Source organism: Notolepis coatsorum (assembly GCF_963971535.1).
Source record: "Notolepis coatsorum genome assembly, chromosome: 17".
Taxonomy (NCBI): domain Eukaryota; kingdom Metazoa; phylum Chordata; class Actinopteri; order Aulopiformes; family Paralepididae; genus Notolepis; species Notolepis coatsorum.
This window is the reverse complement of record NC_140181.1, coordinates 85,618,588-85,641,922: the sequence shown is the minus strand read 5'-3', so window position 1 is coordinate 85,641,922 and position 23,335 is coordinate 85,618,588. Positions and strand designations below refer to the sequence as shown.

The 23,335-nt window shown below is 48.5% G+C and overlaps 1 protein-coding gene across 3 annotated transcripts in view; it reads left to right on the top strand.

The window, feature by feature from the left end:
* Positions 1 to 21,150, top strand: part of LOC311243828 (protein TASOR-like) — a 38,573-nt gene extending 17,423 nt beyond the window's left edge. The window contains exons 15-24 of one of the 3 annotated variants that reach the window (XM_084333195.1): positions 1,326 to 1,633; positions 2,122 to 2,227; positions 5,810 to 6,666; positions 7,227 to 7,333; positions 7,860 to 7,875; positions 10,009 to 10,168; positions 12,986 to 13,094; positions 13,219 to 13,397; positions 17,594 to 17,728; positions 19,012 to 21,150. In XM_084333195.1, the coding sequence (XP_084189321.1) occupies positions 1,326 to 1,633; positions 2,122 to 2,227; positions 5,810 to 6,666; positions 7,227 to 7,333; positions 7,860 to 7,875; positions 10,009 to 10,168; positions 12,986 to 13,094; positions 13,219 to 13,397; positions 17,594 to 17,728; positions 19,012 to 20,585 (3,551 nt within the window). In that variant the 3' untranslated portion in view covers positions 20,586 to 21,150. Of the gene's footprint in view, positions 1 to 1,325; positions 1,634 to 2,121; positions 2,228 to 5,809; positions 6,667 to 7,226; positions 7,334 to 7,388; positions 7,405 to 7,859; positions 7,876 to 10,008; positions 10,169 to 12,985; positions 13,095 to 13,218; positions 13,398 to 17,593; positions 17,729 to 19,011 lie in introns of all 3 variants that reach the window. The other 2 variants (XM_084333196.1, XM_084333194.1) reach the window with 2 other exon arrangements.
* Positions 21,151 to 23,335: the final 2,185 nt, after the last annotated feature.

Sequence of the window (23,335 nt, the reverse complement as noted above, 5' to 3'; positions counted from 1 at the left end):
TAAGATAAGAGATAAAAATAAATAAAAAAAAGGAGGCAAGTTCTGTCCAATTGGATGAAGTGGTTAAAATTAACAAACAAACAAACAACAAAACAAAACAAAACAACGGAATCTGTGGCTTAAAAAGAGTCAGGGGTGGGCTACTTGGGAGCGGGGCCGTGTTGCGTGAAGGCAAGTGTGAACAGGTGGGTTTTTAGCTTGGTTTTGAAGAGGTTGATGGTGTCAGAGCCTCGGATGGAGGGGGAGAGGGAGTTCCACAGTCTGGGGGCTGCTGCAGCGAAAGCTCGGTCTCCCAGTGTGGAACGCCTGGTGCGGGGGATGGTGAGGAGGTCGGAGTTGGAGGATCGGAGGCCTCGTGCTGGAGTGTAGGGGTGGAGTAGGTTGGTCAGGTAGGAAGGGGCCAACCCGTGCAGGGATTTGTAGGTGAGGAGGATCTTGTAGGGGATTCGATAGTTGATGGGGAGCCAGTGGAGTTTTTGCAGGGTGGGGGTGATGTGCTGCCAGGGTTTGGTGCGCGTGAGGACCCTCGCAGCAGAGTTTTGGACGTACTGTAAACGATCCAGAACCTTCTTGGAGGCACAAATAGGAACAACATAATAATAATGATGATAAATAAATAAGTAAGTGCAAAACGGGACAGAACAGTGAGACAACAATAAGACGGTAAAGTGCAGTGGTAGGGGACATGGATACAGTGCAGCACAGTTTCAAGTCCAGAGGTCCAGCCCTAGCAGCTCGCCATAGAGGGGGGGAGGGGGGCGAGCAGGGGATATACAGATATAGATATAGTAAGGGAAGGTAAGTACAGACATGTAGGGCTGTACCGAATGCTTCGAAGCTTCGATCATAATATTGACATTGTAATTCAACATTCTAATTTTTTAATTTTTTATTTAATTTTTAATTTTTTCAATCTGTTTAAACCAATTGGCTACACTAATATTATAATATTATACATAAGACGTCACCATCACTTTCATACCAACCGTGCCCTTATTGGATTATTTATGTTGACGAAACTGATGAGTTATATTCATTAAAGAAAGTTGATTTAATAAAAGAAAAAGACAAATTTAATCAGATTAATCACTTTATTAAAATTGAGGATTTAGTTTGAGAAAAAAATAAACGTTTAATAAAAAAAAAATTGAAGTAATTCTTTTTATAGACATTCGAAGCTTCGTTCGAATACTTCAATCGAAGCTTCGAATGTTAAAAAATGCCATTGGGTCCAGCCCTACAGACATGTGAGGATAGGTATACATGAGGTAGAGATGTAGTGCAGCTCTCCTGAGCCCAGCGTGTGTGTCTGTGTGTCCGGCTAGGCGCCCAGGCGGACGAGGCCTCGCTGGAGGGGGTTCAGGGCGACAATCTGACGGCGGTGATGGAGAGCATGGGCATCTACGACACCGACCTGAGGGCGCCGCGCAGCGGTGCTCACAGCTCCTCCGTCAACGAGACCCAGCGGCTGCTGAAGATTCTTCTGGCCACCCTCAACAAGGCCATGTCCCAGGGGGTCGGCGAGCAGCCGGACCACGGCGGGGAGCCCTCCGCGGGCGCGGTCAAGACTGAGCCCGGTGCCCCCGACCCAACCCTCAGGAAGCCGGAGGAGCCGCCGACCAACTACACAGAGGTGAGACGTGTGTCTCCAGCACATGGTGCTTCTATTTAACAGCTTTTATCAAACATTTTACTATTTTGTTCCTCACATTCACCCATTCACTCACACATTCGCACACCGAACTCGGAGGCGACCGTGCAAGGAGCCAAGCTGCTCATCGGGAGCAGTTGGGGTTAAGTGTCTTGCTCAAGGACACTTCGACACTGCTCTACCTCCCGAGCCACTGTCGCCCCCACATGGTGTCAACGGTTCTGGAGTCAGCCTCCAGCCATAGGGGGCGACAGTTAGAGCACTCGTCTCCCGATTCCCTCTCCTCCCGGGTAGCGTGTCAAAGTGTCCTTGAGCAAGATCCTGACTCCTGATGAGAAGGTTGGCTCCTTGCATGGTTTCCTCTGCCGTCGGTGTGTTAATATGAGGAACAAAATTATAAAGCGCTTTGGATATAAGTGCTATATAAATGCATTACTAAGACTAACAATGATGTATTATTATGTTCTCAGGAGGACATGGACTGTAGCCCTGGTAGTCCGTGCAGTCTGGGTTCCCCAGCAAACAAGCCCCACAGCTCAGACAACCCTCCCTGGAGCAAACCCCCCACAAAGACAGGTACTGTAGCCTCAGACAACCCTCCCTGGAGCAAACCTCCCACACAGACCGGTACCACACTGTAGCCCCAGATCAGCCATCCCTGGAGCAAACCCCCCACACAGACAGGTACTGTAGCCTCAGCTCAGCCCTCCCTGGAGCAAACCCCCCACACAGACAGGTACTGTAGCCTCAGCTCAGCCCTCCCTGGAGCAAACCCCCCACACAGACAGGTACTGTAGCCCCAGATCAGCCCTCCCTGGAGCAAACCCCCCACACAGACAGGTACTGTAGCCTCAGCTCAGCCCTCCCTGGAGCAAACCCCCCACACAGACAGGTACTGTAGCCTCAGCTCAGCCCTCCCTGGAGCAAACCCCCCACACAGACGGGTACTGTAGCCTCAGCTCAGCCATCCCTGGAGCAAACCCCCCACACAGACAGGTACTGTAGCCTCAGCTCAGCTCAGCCCTCCCTGGAGCAAACCCCCCACACAGACAGGTACCACACTGTAGCCACCTGGGGGTGATGTTACCCTGTGAGCGCTCTCACATTAGACCGCGACTGTGTTCGCTTCCAGGTAAAAGGCATTCTTGTTGTCACTGTCTTTCGACCGAGGGGGAAATTCCCCCAAATTCCTGGATGAGAAATATTTGTAATACTAGGCTATATTTCCCCCCAAGGGGATCAATAAAGCAATATCTTATCTTATTTTTAATCTTCTTTAATTTGGCACACAGCCCACAGATTTTTACATTAAGTCCCTTGGTTCTCATTGTCAAAAGCTTTGGGCAGCCCTGGTTTAGACCAAGTACACAAGGCTTCAAGTCCAAATGTAACTGTGTGGCAACATTTGACCGGCTCTATCATTAACGGCTGTTGCTGCTTGAAGCCTATCAAAATATTGTGACACAGTGCAGTGCTTGTGTTGCATGTCCTGTCAGCTAGAAGCACATGGCAAAATTAATGTTTGCAATCATAGCTGAGATATATTATGCCTGCTGCTGGCTAAAGCTACTCCTGACAACCTAATGGATAACAACAAATACAGAGAAACTGTACCAGTGTCTAACTTATTGGCTACAACACTCCTTGTAATTATTATGAAAATGAATTTGTTGTTTCATCTGGCTGGTTACCATGCCAGCTCGTTTAGTATGAGAGCAGTGTTTCAGTATGTAGTAAAGTACGAGAGCAGTGTTTCAGTATGTAGTAAGGCTGAGCCCAAACCCTGTTTTTAGGGTTCGAACGTTCGCCAGGGTTTATCGAACGAACGTTCGAACGTTCGTTTTTTAAAATTGTTTAATAATTTTTTTTTTAATACATTTTTTTGTTTCATTTTTTTAATAATACATTTTCTTTTTATTGTATTATTATAGATCCTACGGAGGGCGGCATTGCATAGTCTATTGGTGAAAAACATGTTTACAGTGGTGGCTGTTCATGTAAACATGTAATTAAACAAAGCACTCAGAAGAAAATAAACAAGCTACTGAATCAAAGTTACTATGATAAACAATAGCCCTTGCAGTCACGTAAGGGGCTAGATAAACAACGGCATTAGTTTTGTGGCATTAACGTTATATAGTTAGTGTTACACGTTCAATAACAGGTATTCACTCTTGGTCGACGGGGAGGGGAGCCGGGAGGAGAGGCGCACGCTCCTCAACAGACCCGTCCACCGTCTACCTCGGAACGGCCGGGCTCCCAACACGCCTGCCGCCCGTCCGCCCTACCACCGTTCCGAGGTAGACGGTGGACAGACCCGTCCACCGTGCGCCTGCTGTTGTTTCCAACGCAACCACCTCCCGCCATGAAGCTCGCGCTCCGTGGCCGAAAAAGGCTGGTATTCATTAATGATCCTTCTGCAGGTTCACCTACGGAAACCTTGTTACCGATTACTTCCTCGGCGGGGAGCTAACTACGGCTCCCCGGTACGGTAAGTCTGTTGAGCGAATAAACGCTTGCCGATTGGTGGTAACAGCAGAGGCGGGTGCAAGCGGTGTGACGTAATTGGCAGAATCGCCTGTCAATCAAAATAGAGCTCTGGTTGAGAAATAGTATCCCGCTGCAGCCCGGCAGACCATACTGGTTGAGCCGAGCGCCTGACGCGCCGCTTCACATCACCTCAACCCCGTGCGCATCCTTTATTTATTTTTTTCACCGAACGTTCAAACCTATTAATTAAAGTCCGAATGTCAGCGTAACGAACGAACGTTCGAACGTTCGGGCTCAGCCTTAGTATGTAGTAAAGTATGAGAGCAGTGTTTCAGTATGTACGGTAGTTTATGTAGTTGGTATTGAGGGACATCTATGGACCTCAGGGAATGTATTCCTAGTGTTAGAAATATTGTGTCTGTTACTATGCTTGAGCAAATTGTAATGAACCAAAGGAGAATATAATTTTTTTTTAAATTTTTCCCCATCTTTGACGATGAATAACACCATGCTAACATTGACCAGACATGGTTACTCAAAAACTTAGCTCATTCAGCACCTTCTTGAGATAAAGTTTACAAAAGATCTAAGCAAATGAATAAAGGGCAGATGATTTACAGGGGTTTTGTAGATGCAGTACAGAATTCTGCCATCCGTACACATGCAATTTGAAATATGAATATAGAATATCAAGGCCCATCCATAAATTACCTTATTATGGCCAAGTCATACATCTATGGATCGGGCCAAATCTCCTCTTTCCAATGGCAGAGTTAAATCTGGATTTAATACCACCAGTACCTCTCTCTTAGGATTACAGCGGTTTCATGATGGCTTCCTTTTATTTCCGTCTAATTCATCCGGTTTCCGATCCAACGCGCTGAGATTTCTATAAACTCATATTCCGCTAATAACACTTAAAATCATTGGTAAACAAACGTAGTGCTGAAATTATACACTTTGACTGCCGTTTTGATTTAGGGTCTTTAGGGCTACATTTGAAAAAGAAACGCAACATTAATTAATACGGACTGTATTCATCTATTTATGACGTGAAATAAATATCGGCCCGGTACCGGGCCGGTCGGGCTTAAGGGGTTAATACAGTATCAAAGACGAGACGGAGGACATGACGGAAGGGGCTTTAGCGTTTCTCCAACAATCTCTTCTTTTTATTTTTATTCTTTTTAATATTTCCCCCCCTCCTTTTTCCTCAGTTTTTCTCCCATCCCAATGTTAGTCGTTATGCCAATCCCCTTCCTGGTCGCTGTGCACCTACCCCCTACGGTCGGTCTGGGAGAGTGGAGGCTATCACATGCTTCCTCCGACACATGTGTAGCCAATCAACCGCTTCTTTTCACCTGGCAGCGCGGACTCTCACTGAGAGGGTGTAACGTGTGGAAGGATCACACTACCCCCCTTAGATCCTTTCCTCGCTGAGCAGGCGCCCCGACCGAACTGTAGGAGTCACTGTTTACAACGACCAGGAACCACTCACCAGCTTTCCCACCCCTAACACTGCCAATTGTGTTAGTATGAACGACCAGCCAAGCTGGTAGCAATGCCGAGAGCTGGGCTCGAACCCAGCATCTCCTGCACTAGTGGCGAGCGCCTTTCCCACTACGCCACTTAGCCGCCCTCCAACAATCTCTTCTGTTCTTCCCTCAGAAAAAGCTCAGCCCATCCCAGAGCCTGTGGCGGACGTTAAGCCAGTGGTGAAGAAGGAGGTGCCTCCGGTGGCCGTGGAGGTGAAGAAGGCCCCGGCGCCCCGGCTGGCCGTGGTGGAAGAGTCTCCTCAGAGACCCTCCATCAGCCTGGACACCATCCTCAACCAGGAGGTCCACAGCCTCACCTCCGACATCAAGAGCATCATGCACAGCCACCACATCTACTACAACTCCGTGCTGCCCCCCCGGCTGCCCCGGCGGCAGGACTCCTCCTGGCGCCCCTGCAGCTCCTTCTCGGAGTTTGTGGTTCCCTACGTCACCTCGGTCAACGTCCAGGGCCACGTCAAAGCACTGTGCGCGAAGATGGACCGGCTGATCCCGTCTCGTCCCGCCCCCAAGGCTCCCAAGCCTCCCAAGCCTCCCAAGTTTCCCGCTTCCTCCATCATCTCCAGCCTCCCGCTCCCCCCCGCCCTCGCATCCGCTCCCAAAACCAAAGGACAGCCCTCCCAGTCGAAGAGCTCCTCCTCCTCCTCTTCCTCTCACGGCACTAAACTGGGCACGGTCAAGGCGTCCACGAGGAAGATGTCCAAGGCGGCCTCGGGGGAGACGGGGGGCGGGAGGTACTCTCCCTCGCACGTCACCATGGATTCTCCGGAGTCTAACTCCACCCAGAACCCCCTCGCCACCGCCCCCACCGACGGCCCCACCCTGCTGGCCAGCAGCCTGATCAGCCAGCTGAAGCCGGAGGTGTTCAGCAGCCTGGTGGAGATCTTCAAAGACGTCACCAAGAACACCGTGAAGTTCTACATTTACTCCGGGGAAGATGGGGAAGGGAGCAGCATCTGCAAGGAGATCAAGGTGCGTGAGGCCTGGGTGATCCAGCCACAACACCACCACGGCATGGTTTCTAGTGTTCGCGGTGTGACATCCTTTTGATGTTTTTTCTTGCTATGGGTCTTTTCTCATCAAACCCTTATATATATAGAAGACTGGTATTATTCATATATGGAGTCTGTCTGTGGCGTGTCGGCAGAACACTGACTCGGCCAGTCCCTGCAGACCGCGGGTTATTATGTTATGGGCTGTATTGGCGTGGGGGGTTATCGATGATTACCGGACGGGTCCATTGTTCCCACGAGGAGCCAGTCCCTGCAGACCGCTGGTTATTATGGGCTGTATTGGCATGGGGGGTTATCGATGATGACGGGACGGGACAGTTCCACTGTTCCCACCGGGGAGCTCCACTGCTGTCGGCAGTAATAAATCACACAGCCGTACAGCAGTGAAGGGAGCCAAGTGTACAATAGCTCTCCTCCTCATTGTATATCTTGCCGTCAGTGCTCAGCTTGTCAAGTGTGTGTGTGTGCGAGACACATTCATCCCTAACATCTGTTTCTCGCCGTCTCCCTCTCACCCAGGCGTACCTCATGAGTCTGGGGAACACGGAGTGCAACCCGCAGAGCTTCCTGGAAAACAGCAGCAGTATGGACAAGCTCCTCATCATCATCCAGAACGAGGACATCGCAAAACAGCAGCAGTATGGACAAGCTCCTCATCATCATCCAGAACGAGGACATCGCCGCTCACGTCCACAAGGTAGCGTCTCTACTCCTCTCCTCTCCTGCGCGGTTACATCGCCGCTCACGTCCACAAGGTAGCGTCTCTCTACTCCTCTCCTCTCTCCTGCGCGATTAGTCGCCGCTCACGTCCACAAGGTAGCGTCTCTACTCCTCTCCTCTCCCCGGCGCGGTTACATCGCCGCTCACGTCCACAAGGTAGCGTCTCTACTCCTCTCCTCTCCCCGGCGCGGTTACATCGCCGCTCACGTCCACAAGGTAGCGTCTCTACTCCTCTCCTCTCCCCGGCGCGGTTACATCGCCGCTCACGTCCACAAGGTAGCGTCTCTACTCCTCTCCCCGGCGCGGTTACATCGCCGCTCACGTCCACAAGGTAGCGTCTCTACTCCTCTCCTCTCCCCGGCGCGGTTACATCGCCGCTCACGTCCACAAGGTAGCCTCTCTCTACTCCTCTCCCCGGCGCGGTTACATCGCCGCTCACGTCCACAAGGTAGCCTCTCTACTCCTCTCCTCTCTCCTGCGCGGTTAGTCGCCGCTCACGTCCACAAGGTAGCGTCTCTCTACTCCTCTCCTCTCTCCTGCGCGGTTAGTCGCCACACCTCCTCCAGTCCATAGCCGGGATGACTCACAGGCCAGCTGAGCCGGTGGAACACACACCTGCCCCCAGAGGTCACACGGAATAATGGAATCCTAATTGAATGTTCCGCCTGTCGCAATAAATCAGTGTTTATCCAGCTGTTGGAAGAAGAAAAAACATTATTAGACTGTTATTTTACACGGGGCCATTGGGGGGTAATTTTCTATTTGCTTATATGGAGGTAATAGATTCTGAATATCTATTATTGCGCATCTTGTCCAGATTGAGATCGGGCATTATGTCCAGATTGAGAACGGGCATCATGTCCAGATTGAGAACGGGCATCATGTCCAGATTGAGAACGGGCATTATGTCCAGATTGAGAACTGGCTCTCGGACCGAGATCAAATGAATGAACGAATGAATGAAATAGAACGGACATTCATACACACAGCAATGCACCTCAGAGCAAGGTGTGATAAACATGGAACAATGTATTTTCCTTGACATGAAACGGGAAATTATAATGAAACCATTATGGACCTGCGTGACCCTGCGTCCCTGACCGCCAAGAACCTTGGTGTTGTCCTCGACGACCAGTTGAACTTCTCTGCTCACATCGCAGCGACAACCAGAACCTGCAGATTCCTCCTGAGCAACGTCAGAAGGATCCGCTCCTTCCTGACAAAAGAAGCCACCCAACTCCTCGTCCAATCAACAGTCATCTCCCGCCTCGACTACTGCAACGCACTGCTCGCTGGCCTCCCGGCCACTGCCACCAAGCCTCTTCAACTCATTCAGAACGCAGCGGCCCGCCTGATCTCAAACCAGCCTCTCAAAGTCAGCCCATGTCACCCCACTTCTCAGGGACCTGCACTGGCTCCCCATTGCTGCACGTATCCGCTTCAAGGCCCTCGACCTAGCATACCGTGCAGCAAAGGGAACCGCTCCCGCCTACCTCCGGTCAATGGTCTCTAACTACACACCCTCAAGACCCCTACGCTCTGAATCTTCTGGCCGCCTCAGACCTACTCCTATCCAAGCTCCGGGAGGGTCATCAAAGAGAAGCCGCCTATTCTCAGTCCTTGCCCCACAATGGTGGAATGAACTACCCACCCCAGTTAGGACAGCCGAATCCCGTCCAATATTTCGCCGTCGACTAAAGACTCACTTCTTCAACCATTATCTGAAATAATGGGGAGGGGGGAAATATATATATATATATCTAACCCTAACTAACCTTACTGTCATGCACTTGTCCTAATAAACGAACCTACACTGTAACACGCAACACTTTGATGAACATTGCTACTCAGCTGATAGAGTTGTACCCTTCCTGATGACTTGTCGTACAGAACTTGTAAGTCGCTTTGGATAAAAGCGTCAGCTAAATGACTAAATGTAAATCTAACCAGATTTATCATGACATGAGCGTTACTACTATGAACAAAACAAAGCCAAGAGAACAGTTTTGACTCTTCAAATAAAGTGACTATTTATTTTTCCAAATAAATATAATTTGAGTCGATCACAAAATTCACAATCCGTCAATATCATTAACAATGTGTTTCCCTGAACAATGGGTGAACTAAAAACCAACAGGTATTGTGCTTTGTCAGTAGGGATGGGTACCGTACACATTTGAACCGATACGGTACCGGTACCTGTGAATCGATACCGGTACCCAACGGTACCTTTTTTTGGTACTTTAGTCTCAAAAGATTTAATCTACCTACCTCAGTTGTGATAAAAAAAAAAAAAATCCAAACTTCAAATAACTACATTTTCGACCGTTTACGGCTTGCCATTGCCCCGACTGCTTTGTTGTTGAATCAAGTCAAATCCTAAGTAAGCATATATTGTGCGTGTGAATGTTGACATGAAAAGAAAAAAAGTTAAAAAAGAAAAATAATAATAATATTATCGGAGCTATCAATACTTTTATCGGGTGACGTCATAATTGCTGATATCGACCCGATAATTATCGTGCATCCCGAATTTTTATATATTTTTTTAAAGTGAAGATCCTTTTGTTTTCCCCTGCAGATCCCAGCCCTGGTGTCGTTGAAGAAGCTGCCGTCGGTGAGCTTCGCCGGAGTGGACAGTCTGGACGACGTCAAGAATCACACCTACAACGAGCTGTTTGTGTCGGGCGGCTTCATCGTGTCTGACGAGTTCGTCCTCAACCCGGACCTCATCACACAAGGTGAGTTTTCTTTTCCGTCCAACTCTGGAGCGTCGTGGAAGTGTTTCAGCTAACGGTACAAGTCAACTATCCAATTCGTTTTTATAGTGGAACTTTTAGCTACTTCATTGATCATCATCATCATTGAACATACAGAGAAAGAGGGAGAGACGGGCTCAGCCCCCCCCCCCCCCTCCTCTCCTGTGCCTGTAGCTTAGTTACCGTTAGCAGTGTGGGCATACAGGAATGTTAGAGACATTTATTGGCCCCGTTGCTTGCGTTTACATAGAAACAGCGCGACTCGCAAGAGGAGTTGTCACAGGCTGTATAACGCAGGACTGAAGAGCTAGATGTCATAGCTTCTAAAAGGTGGGGGGTATCGGGCTCAGCCCCTCCCTTCCAGCTGGAGTTGACTGAAACACGGAAGTTATCAAATGCAAGCGAAAACGTGCACTGTTGAGTCCTGGCTCTAGGCGGAATCACGAATAGTGGTTTAAGAGAAGTTATTTATATTTCAAACGTTGTGCACTAGTTAGATTACACGTTGCGAATGTTATGACTTTGAACGTCTGCCATTTCCATGAGAGACATACAAGTAACAATACGATGCGTCGATCATGAATATGCAAATCGACTACATTTCATGGTCGACGAATTGTGACAGCCCTACCTGACACACGAGATGAGCCAGACCAGGCGGCTGGGTGGCGCAGCGGAGATTGCGAATCCGGGTGTCAGCATTGCCTCTGGCTTGGGCCGGCCGTCATACTAACTCATTGGCAGAGTTAGCGGGTGGAAGTCAATGGGTGGTAATCTGGACGTTGTGGACAGCGACTCTTACAGGTCGGTTGGGGGACGCCTGCACAGCAGAGACAGGAAATGGCGGGGGTAGTGTGAGCCATAGATATCTATATAGAACACTAGATAGCTTACCCGCGCTGCCGGCCAATGTAGAGCGACGTCGTCGTAGGGCGGCCATCTTGCTCGAGGCAGCTCAGCTACTGATAACATTCATGTCTACTTTTTTACTTAGAGGCATTTTTTTTTTTAATTACAAACCGCTTGAATCATAGCCACGTTAATAATGCTTGTAATAAACCAACCCGTTTGTAAATCCGTCAATATTTCAGCGAGTTATGAGTATTTTTGTCTGTGCAGCTCACTCACCCTCACTCAAGGCTGACTCGAGCAAGATGGCGGCGGTTCAGTGACGCTGGTGACTCCGCCTTAAGCTATCTAGTGTTCTATATAGATATCTATGGTGTGAGCCTCCCACACGTTACACCTCGCCAATGAGAGTCCGCGCTGGCAGGTGAAAAGATGTGACATGCTGCCTCCTCGTGTACCGGAGGGGACGCGTGTATCCTTTCGGCAACTGGCTTGTTCTTCCGCGTTGCTCTGATTGGCCAGCGATCTACGCTAGTTTCGCCCCTACGCCGGTATGAGCGTGCGCATGAGCCTAGATAATGCCCTCGCACACACGCAGGTTTTTGTTTTTGCCCCCACACGCTTGCACACACGCAGGTTAATAATAATAATAATGCGAAAGCCCTCGCACACACGCAGGTTTTGCCCGCACGCCGGTAGATAATAATAATAATAATAATACTTAGAATAATAATACTTAGACAAACGCACGCAATTGGCACAAGTGTAAATTATGCATTTGTCACTCAGTTTTAACATCGACGCACTTAGCTCAACGTTTGTCAGCTCGCTGTGGAGCCTATGGCCACAAGTTCAAATCACTCTTAGTTCAATTATATTTTTATTTTTTACGTTTAATTAATTTATCATCTCTATATTAACGTAACTAGCTATTCATATCAATCGAAATAACGTTCATCTCTATATATTAACGTAACTAGCTATTCATATCAATTGAAATAACGTATTGTATTGTTTTCATCTCTCTATATTAACATGATTCCATCAACACTGGCTGAATAGTGAAGCCCAAAGTCGCGTCACGCGCAAGAGCATATTACCTATGTGTTGATGGAATCACGTTAATATAGAGATGAAAACGATACAATACGTTATTTCAATTGATATGAATAGCTAGTTACGTTAATATAGAGAGATGAACGTTATTTCGATTGATATGAATAGCTAGTTACGTTAATATAGAGAGATGATAAGTTAATTAAACGTATAAAAAAATTGAACTAAGAGTGATTTGAACTTGTGACCATAGGCTCCACAGCGAGCTGACGAACAAGCTGAGCTAGGCGTTGCAGTATATAGTGCAGCGTATATTGATGCAGGCAGGTATTATCATGCTAATATGGCGTGTTCTGCGATACCCATTTCAGCGTGTGTGCGAGGGCTCTTGCATTATTATTATTATTAACCTGCGAGTGTGTGGGGGCAAAAACAAAAACCTGCGTGTGTGCGAGGGCTCTCGCATTATTATTATTATTAACCTGCGTGTGTGCAAGTGTATTATCTAGGCTCATGCGCACGCTCATACCGGCGTAGGGGCGAAACTAGCGTAGATCGCTGGCCAATCGGAGCAACGCGGAAGGACAAGCCAGTTGCCGAAAGGATACACGCGGAGGGGACACGTGATGCAAGGCTTCTATCCTCCCTACAGCCGACCTGTGGGAGGCATATGCGAGCAACGTTCAAGACAGGGGAGGGGAGAATTGGAAACACGAAATTGGGATGGGAGAAAAATAGAAAATAAGGAGAAAAAGTGGATAAAAAAAAAAGATGAGCCAGACCAATGAGGACAGACATATTTCACCTACAATTCAAACTCTTAAAAAAACCGATTTGTATCTTTAAACATGAATTCATTGGTGAATAATGTGTGTTTTTTTTTCTATTGTGCAGAACGGCTGCAGCGGCTGCTGATGTTCCTCGAGGAGCAGAACAGTCCTGAGCAGCCCTGGCAGTGGAAGGTGCACTGCAAGTCCCAGAAGAAGCTCAAAGAGCTGTGCAGGTCAGTGTCTTGTTATTGGCAGGGGGCGGGGGGTTGTAGTAATAGTCATATCACCACATGAATCATAGTGGAGCCCTGGACTGGAGCGATTGACACGTGTGTCTGTAACTGGTCATCTTTCCAGGTTGAACACCAACGCCATGGGTCTGCTGAACCTCCTCACCGTCTACCAGAAGAAGCACTTGGTGGAGTTCCTGCCGTATCACGATTGTGACGCCCAATCACGCCAGGCTCCCGACCTCGACTGTCTGATCAAGCTCCAGGCCCACCACACCCAGCAGCGCCACCTGATCTTCCTCACAGGTATCATCATCATCATCACCTTCACCTGTACCTTTTTATAGCCACCGTCTCTGTGCAGGACTGGGCACTCACCGCACGCACACTGACTCACTCACTCATACAGGAGACAGACGTCTCACGAGGTACGTTTTGTTAGGACACATGCACGTGTCACGTAGGTGCTCCTAGCGACGTTTTGTTAGGACACATGCACGTGTCACGTAGGTGCTCCTAGCGACGTTTTGTTAGGACACATGCACGTGTCACGTAGGTGCTCCTAGCGACGTTTTGTTAGGACACATGCACGTGTCACATAGGTGCTCCTAGCGACGTTTTGTTAGGACGCATGTACGTGTCACGTAGGTGCTCCTAGCGACGTTTTGTTAGGACACATGCACGTGTCACGTAGGTGCTCCTAGCGGCGCCTTTCTCTACATCACCCAAAATCATCCCCTCCAACGGCGTCATCCACATCATCCTGCTTTCAATTGCAACACAAAAGCCGCTAGGCTGCCGTTAGCAATCGTTCAGTGACGCTGCTTTTTTCTTTTGTCTAGCTAAATTCTTACAGGATAAATCGGCTTGAACAGAACACAAAATACCAGAGTTCTCACTGAATGCTTCTGATAATAACAGACACAGCCACCGATAGGGATGTCCCGATCCGATCACGTGATTTTCCGAAGATCGGGATCGGCAAAAAAAAATAATAAGAATCGGCAATTTAAATTTTATTTTTTTATTTTTTTAACTTTATTTTTTGGTATTCAACAAACATGACCATGTTCACGTCTTAAACTCATACTGAGGCCTTAGTTTTGGTTTTAAATTGCATATCATCATTCATTTATTTATTGTCACACAGAGCAGAAGAATTTGACCAAAACAAACCAATAGTATCCAGCTGCAGAACGGCAGACCAGCCACACTTTCAGACCAAAAAAATAATAATAATAATAATAATAATAAAAAAAAAAGTAATCCCAATTTCTCACATTACATTCACCCTGAATGTTGACGTTATCCAGGTGAAAAGTTAACTTCATTCAAGCGAAGCATTGCAATCCTTGACATAAATCATTTGATGTATCATTAAATCAAAGGAAATGCGTTTGGGTCTGAGAGTGTGGCTGGTCTGCCGTTCTGCAGCTGGATACTATTGGTTTGTTTTGGCAAAATTCTTCTGCTCTGTGTGACAATAAATAAATGAATGATGATATGCAATTTAAAACCAAAACTAAGGCCTCAGTATGAGTTTAAGACGTGAACATGGTCATGTTTGTTGAATACAAAAAAAAAAGTAAAAAAATTAAATAATAATTAACACTTTGGCTGCCAGGAGCCGTGTTAAAGCGTCATTCCCGGCCATGCTCAAGTTGCCGAGGACGCTTTACAGCGTCTTTAATATCAATATTTCAAAAATCTGGAATCGGATTAATTTTTCCCCTCCGCTGGCCTGAGATCCACCAGGGCCCCGTTCCATGTACGTGGTTCAACTAAGTCGATCAACATGTCCATTATCCAGCTTCAGTTAACCCGATGTTCAAAGCCGGGATTTTCCTGTTTCACAAAGGAGGATTCAGTCTCGTTAACTCAAGCCAGACTTGAGAGTCAGGCTCAAGTCAGGCTAGATGCGCGCTCCCGTTTTAGGTGGAAAGCCAGCACGTATCGATGGCAGAGACCCTGATTCTCAACGGCATTGATTGATTAATTGATTTAAGACTTTATTGACAGATTGCAATAGGCTCAATCGCCTCGCCGACAAGTTAAATGCGTTATCTATAGGCTAATTCTAAGTCCCTCATTACCTCAATCAATCAGATTATATTTCTTTAAACTTGCCTGCTGGATTGAATAATCAAATGAGATCTTGCTAGCGAAAATTATTAGTTAACTGTTATACAGAATTACGATACGGCTCTCTTACCCATTGATTGATGTATAGTCAATCTTTTACTTATCTTCTCTGTGGTGTAACGGGTTCTTCTTTTGACTTTCACACGGACGACCGGGGTTCAAGGCCCTAGTCTTTTCCTTCTTTTTGCAATATAGGAATAATTCAATTTGGTGCACGTTGAGAGCTATATAAAGAATGACATCCTCAATGCATGTAGATTTATAATATTTTAACTTAAAACCAGGCTACTTTGGCGTATAATCATTAATATTATATTCAAAAAAATCATATTGGAAACACGGGGATTTGAACCCCGGTCGCTGAACTGGCAGGGATGAGCACTACCGCTGGGCCACTGGGCCAGATGGGATAAATTCATTGTTTATACATTAATGAACGAGAGACCCGTGTTTAGAATATCCGTTGTTTTGAATGAAGTTTATCTCTTTATCCTCATTCATTAATGTGACGTCAACGGCTCATTCAATTTCTCAAATCCGTCAAACAGCGCATCTCATCAGACATCTTAATCCCAGTTACAATTAAAATAACCACATCATGTGTACATCGCACGAGCGAGCGCCACCGTCGCCACGGTATATATAACGTGCATTATTTAGGACAAAGTGAATTTAATATCAGCATTTTGGGTCTATTTTACATTTCAAAAGCCCCCTCTGGAAGAATGGAGCACAAAAACGTAATTCAGAATGGTATAATGCAGATCGTAGACTGTGGGAATAGTTTCAGGAAACGGGCTGTCACTTCTTTGCGGGGGCGTGGCGATAGTTCAGGCTAACTTGAACTTGAACTCTGCTTTCGAGCAGGCTCAAACTTTTGGATATGTTGTCATGGTGATTTGGGAAATCCAGGTACATGAAATCGGAAAGTCAGGCTAACACAGTTAGCCTGATAAAGTTATCCGGCTAACTCGGTTATCCCGGTACATGGAACGGGGCCCAGGAGGACCCACTGAGCTCTCTGGCGGTTCAGGAGCGCCATCTGGTGGCCGATCGGCGCAATCGCTTAACAGGAAGCGCAATAGAGGTTTTGCTGGACGGCCGTATTACTTCCGGGCACTCGGTACATGTCCCGGGACTCTGGCTCGTCACACTACATGGCGATCGATTGCCAATAACTCGATAAACAACATGATTTGGACGTATATACCATTATACAAGCTGGAGATGGACCGGGTAAATCGCCATCCCATAATGATAAAATGTCTACTCTACGATGATCGCCCAACGGCGCGCGGAGACTGGGGTGAGTTTTAGCGTGTAACGTTACCGTCTTCGATACTAACTGCTATTATCAACATTTGACCCACATTAGATGATTGGTATAACGCTGCCCACGGAATTATAAACGCCCCCTCGCCCATCCGGTCAACATCAGATGACGTGTAGTAACTTCTAGAAGTACGTCTAGTTGGAATTTTTTATATCGCGCTGATTGCCATCAAACTGTATTTCATCATCAATATAATGCATTTTGGGCTATATATCACGTTCTGGAGAAAGCTGCAGAAAGAGATGAAAACATACTTATACATTAGACCATACTTTACTATGAATATGTGAATGAAAAAGTTTAACGTTGCTACACAATGAACAATACATATAGGACTTTGAATGGGCCCTAATAATGGCAATGTAGCAATAGAATTTAAAAAGTTATAGCCCTGCAAAGAAGGGGACTTTCTCCATAGACAAATAGAGCTGGCAATCTATGGTATATCATGAATTTAACCCATGGCAGCCAAAGTGTTAACTTTTTTTTTTTTTTTTTTTTTTTTTTTTTTTTTGATCGGATCGGGAAAGATCGGTATCGGTAGATACTCAAAATCACATGATCGTGATCGGGACATCCCTAGCCACGACTGACTATGCCTACATGTAGTTGTTAAGGCAGGTCCGGGCGGCTTTCTACTGTTTATCTGACACCAGCGAAGGTTGTGCAACTGTCAATACTTCCATGATGAAAGACGAATTTGTATGTCACTGAAAATGTGTTTTCCTCTATTCTTCCATGATGAGTGAGCAATATTGCCATTTCAAGTTTTGACATTGTAGAAGTTAGAAGCTGCGCTTCAGCTGTTCTCCCATCTTTGACCTGTACCACCTCTCTCATGCTCGTCCTGTACCACCTCTCTCATGCTCGTCCTGTACAACCTCTCTCATGCTCGTCCTGTACCACCTCTCATGCTCGTCCTGTACCACCTCTCTCATGCTCGTCCTGTACCACCTCTCTCATGCTCGTCCTGTACAACCTCTCTCATGCTCGTCCTGTACCACCTCTCTCATGCTCGTCCTTGCAGAGAGGCCGTTTGAGATGTTCCTGCAGTATTCCAGAAACGGCATTGTGATCGCGAGCATCGACGACATCATGAGCGGCTTTCACGGCCTAATCGGCTCCATCAATCAGAATGATCTGCCTACTCCGCCCTCTACTGGTGAGTAGCGTCAATATCTTCAACATTTGACACACTTCCATTGCTCCGTGCTGTGGCGTCATTTCATGTACAGTAAACGTTCTCGTTCAGAGGTGAGTCTTCTACCTAAAGTTTTTTCAACTAATTCGTTCTGAATCCATCAGCAGGTTAATTTCCCACCGTCTTTCCCTCTCCACCTGTCGTCCTCCTCTCTCTGTCCTCCTCCCTTTGTCCACCTCTCTCTCTGTCCACCTCTCTCTCTGTCCTCTCTCTGTGGTCCTCTCTCTGTGGTCCTCTCTCTCTGTCCTCTCTCTGTGGTCCTCTCTCTGTGGTCCTCTCTCTGTGGTGCGCTCTCTGTGGTCCTCTCTCTGTGGTCCTCTCTCTGTCCTCTCTCTGTGGTCCTCCCTCTGTGGTGCTCTCTCTGTGGTCCTCCCTCTGTGGTCCTCTCTCTGTGGTCCTCTCTCTGTGGTCCTCTCTCTGTGGTCCTCCCTCTGTGGTGCTCTCTCTGTCATCCTCCCTCTGTGGTCCTCCTCTCTGTCCTCTCTCTGTGGTGCTCTCTCTGTCGTCCTCCCTCTGTGGTCCTCTCTGTCTTCTCTCTGTGGTGTTCTCTCTGTCGTCCTCCCTCTGTCCTCTCTGTGGTCCTCTCTCTCTGTCCTCTCTCTGTGGTGCTCTCTCTCTGTCCTCTCTCTCTGTCCTCTCTCTGTGGTGCTCTCTCTCTGTCCTCTCTCTCTGTCCTCTCTCTGTCGTCCTCCCTCTGTCCTCCTGTCCTCTCTCTCTGTCCTCCTCCTGTCCTCTCTCTGTGGTCCTCTCTCTGTGGTCCTCTCTCTGTCCTCTCTCTGTGGTCCTCTCTCTGTGGTCCTCCTCCTGTCCTCTCTCTGTGGTCCTCTCTCTGTCCTCTCTCTGTGTCCTCTCTGTCCTCCTCCTGTCCTCTCTCTCTGTCCTCCTCCTGTCCTCTCTCTGTGGTCCTCTCTCTGTCCTCTCTCTGTGGTCCTCTCTCTGTCCTCTCTCTGTGGTCCTCTCTCTGTGGTCCTCTCTCTGTCCTCTCTGTGGTCCTCTCTCTGTCCTCTCTCTGTGGTCCTCTCTCTGTCCTCTCTCTGTGGTCCTCTCTCTCTGTGGTCCTCTCTCTGTGGTCCTCTCTGTCATCCTCTCTCTGTGCTCCTCTCTCTGTGGTCCTCTCTGTCATCCTCTCTCTGTCCTCCTCTCTCTGTGGTCCTCTCTTTGTCCTCTATTCTCTCTGTCCTCCTCTCTTTGTCCTCTATTCTCTCTGTCCTCCTCTCTCTGTTATCTCTGCCGTCCTCTCCCAGTAGTGAATGACGAGTGCGTGGAGGCCGAGGACATGTCATTAGACTCTGACGACGGCGAGGACCCAGTCGCCCCGGAGCCCCCGGACCAGAACCGGGTGGCGGCCCAGGAGAACCCCCCGCAGCCTCCCCCACCCGAGGCAGAGGAGTTCCGTCCGCCACTCCCCGAGCAGCAGGCCGCGGCCGGTGCCACCCCCAACCTGCCCGACTACGCGGCTCTGAAGACTGCCATCTCTCAGTTCAAAGCTACCAACCAGTTGGGACCGGGCTCCCTTGACCTCGGCGGCATGTCCCCTGGAGGCTTCGCTGTCAACCCCCACCAGAGCTTCCTGTGTCCTTCGGCCTCATGGGCTTCCTTCACTGGTTCCTCTGGCTACTCTGCCTCCCCGGCCTACCCCGCCTCGCCTTGCAGCACCCAGGAGCAGGACTACCGGGCCGCACCTCCCACCTCCGCCCCGGTTCCCACGCTCTTGACGCCGGCTTTCCCGCAGACCACCCCGCCTCCTCCACTCCCGACGGCCACCTCGGTCCCCTCTCTCCCTGGAACCCCTCCTCTCCCTACAGTCCCCGGCCCCCCAGCCCCTACGACTCTGGCCCCTCCGCTCCCCATGACGACAGCGGGGCCCTTGGCCAAACTGGCATCCTTCCCTCTGGCGGTCAAACCTCCCCCTCCACCTCACCTCATGATGCTGGGTCACATGTACGGCTCCCAAGTCGGGGGAGGTGGTACCACCGCGCTGCCCGGCAAGGCCGTGGGGGCCTCTCCCCTCACCCACACAGAGACCTCTGGGGCCTCCGCGGCTCCCACTGGCCTGGCCTCCCTCCCTCTGGAGGTCAAACCTCCCCCTCCGCCTCACCTTATGATGCTGGGTCACATGTACGGCTCCCACGTCGGGGGAGGTGGTACCACCGCGCTGCCCGGCAAGGCCGTGGGGGCCTCTCCCCTCACCTACACAGAGACCTCTGGGGCCTCCGCGGCTCCCACTGGCCTGGGCTTTTCCCAGAGCGACGTGACCCAGCACAGCTACATGACCGGGGTCACCGCCACTGGCACTAGTGGGTCAGCGGGGGGGGGTCTGTGGGCGGCGATGGGGAACAACAGCACCTGTGAGGCCTCTAGCAGCCAGGGAGGGGCCACGCCCGGCTCAGGTGCCCAGGGCGGGGACAGGGACTGGAGCGAACCCCCCGGCAACGGCACCCCCGGCAGCCAGGGGGGCAGGACTCCGGTGAACTGCACGGACCGCCTCGGAGCCGGCGTCCTCCCCGATCTGACCACCAGGGGGGGCTCTGTGACCAGACCCAATCTGCCGATGCACTCGCTGGGCAGTGGGAGCTACGGCTCCGTCGGTGGCGGTCCCGGACAGATGGATCACGGGGGCGCGCGCGGATCTCCGGGAGGTCCCGGGTCTTTAGGGGCCTACCGAGGGAGGGGCGCCCCGCCGGGGGGGCCGTGGCCCAGGCCGGGACGAGGGCACGAGAGGGGCGAAGGGACCGGCGGGGGTCCCCCCTGGGGCTACCCGTTGGGGAGGGGCAGGGGGAAGCAGCCGTACTACTCAGACTACACATCTCACACATGATGCTACTCCCCCTGAGACAATCATGACCACCTGCAGGGGAGATCCAACACGTACTCCAGAGACTAATAGAGCTGGCTGAATGTACATATTTACTTGTCATAATCATAAACACATTGATTTAAACCATTAAAGAAGGAATCCTGGTTTTCTACATTAATAAAGATTGATACAGGCAGTGCCGAGTGTCCTACTGTCGTGTATGCTGTATCATGTACGCTCTTTCCATGTGAGCTGTTTGAGACCCTGTCCAAACCACTATATTTATATTTGCCACGACATGTTTTATGGCCTTCCAGCTTCTCGGAAATGTGTCATGTGATAATAATTTGTTTGTCCCGATTTTGAAACGGTTTGTGAACAAGGGCGTAAGGCTGATATTTTTTTAAAGAAAAAAAAACACAAAAAAAAGTGAATGACACTTCACTGTTGGTTTTCTTTTTTTACATCCTTGGTTGTTCGAGAAAAAAACAAACAGATCTATTAAAATAAAATAATGTTTCAAATCTTTATTTGTGTGACGGGTTTGATCATGATGACTATGTCAAGCAAGCTATTAAAAGTTTAAACCACAGATGAAGTTGTCTTCTCACTTATGCTCCAGCCTGTAGTGTCTTGATGCTCGTTGGCACCTGTATGGAGCCCCTCCCTCATAGTTCCTTTAGTCCATGTTCCAATATTCTGTTAGTACTTTTTTTTTTTTTTTTTTTTTTTTGGTTTTTTTTCCCACACTGAATGAGTTATTTCCTGAAAAATTATAAGTACACCTCTGGTAAGCACTATATAGCGGCCTTTCTGCATCATTGCATATTGTGGGAAACAAAATGTTAAAGATGAAATCAGTTAGTGGACAAATTATCTGACTATTAGTAAAACACTTGATAAGCATATCGCTGCCCATATGTAACTTGTCTACAAGAGCCAGTAATGAGACGCCAATTTATTTGATTTTTTATTCCGCCGTCGGAACTTTTTCAACCAATATCTGAAATGGGGGAGAGAAACGACTCTCCTTCGTACTGTCTTACTATTATGCACTCTGCTACAAAATAATTGTCCTTGCCTATATTACTACTACTATGCCAATATGTTTATACAGTACTACTATGCACTCAAGTTCGACACTGTAGACGAACAATATCACTTACCCTGAGCTGCCAGAGTTGTACCCTTCCTCCTGATTTGTTCAGAACGTGTAAGTCGCTTTGGATAAAACCGTCAGCATAATGACTAAATGTAAAATGTCTAACAATTACTTAGACGGAGTTTCGTTCCAGAGGTGATGAATTGAACGATTTACTACGTCACGTAACGTCACATGTAGTCAGAAGGGCTTGTATCATTGTTGGTGTTTATCAGCAGAGGGCGCTGTTTCCTTCTGGATTGTGAGGCTGAAGTGAGAGGGCCTCGATGCGACTGACATAACCACATGAAGCTGTGCTGCAGGTATGTTGGCATGAATTACGCTATTTTTATTTGTTTAATTTATTTAGCCTTTATTTAACCAGGTAAGTAAATTGAGAACCAGTTCTCATTTTACAATAATGAGCTCGGCCACATGGTGAGAACATTACAACATAATAAAATAAACAAACGTGCAGCGAGGTGCAGTGCAACTGCAAGGTCAATAAAAGCACAACAAACAGTAACAGGACAGACGCACATGGGCAGAGATAAACCAAACAATGACAGACTATAAGGAGCAGACATCGTTTATAAGATATCATTTTGTAAGGCCGCTGGATGGCGCCTTCCGGCTGTCAGCGTTGCCTCCGGCTTGGCGGGCCGTCAGTCAGCGGGAGGGAAGCCGGTGGGGTGGTATTCTGGTTGTTGTAAACAGCGCAAAGAAGGGATATGTTGAAGGTAGTGTGACCTCCCACGCGTTACACTTCACCAATGAGAGAGTCCTCGCTGGCAGGTGGAAAGAGGTTGCCTGCTGTCTCCTATGTGACGGCTGACGGAGGAAGATCTGATAGACTTCAGGGCTCCCTAGACCGACCAGTGGGGGGCACATGCGAGCAACGACCAGGAAGGGGAGGGGGGATATTGGCATAATGACGAAATTGGGATGGGAGAAAAAGTGGATACAAAAAAATATATATAATTTTGTCCCGGAGGGATGGACACAACACAAGGGCAATTTTTGTGATTTTTGCAGCTCATTCCAATCAGGCAGCAGTGCAAGATGACCTGTTTTGACTTCTATCAAGGATAGACAATCACCCTAAACTGGTGTATTTTTTGCTTCTACTCATCTACTATGGTCAGACCTGGGCAAATGTTAGGCTACCTATCTCTCAACTACCTTTTCTGTCAAAAGTCCTGGAGCAAGCAGTATACCTCCTGTTTTTAGATGCACACAAAATCCATGAAGAATTCCAGTCTGGCTAAACTGCGCCATAGCACCTCCTGAGAGTTCTTAATGGTCTAATTTTAGCTGCTGATTCTGGCAATCCCGCCATTCTCGTGCTTTTAGAGCTCACAGCCGCGTTTGACACCATAGACCACACTGTCCTACTGTCGCGGCTTGAACAATATGTTGGCATCACAGGCATCACCCTAAGCTGGGTCAAGTCCTACCTGACTGGCTGGAGCTTCTCAGTCCAGCTAGCTAGGATAATTCTTCTCATCAGCGGCCCCTCTTACTTGTGGGGTGCCCCAGGGGTACATAATGGGCCCCATCCTTTTTCTATTATACATGTTGCCCTTAGGCTCAAGCCTTGCGAAGCACAACATGTCCTTCCACTGCTTTG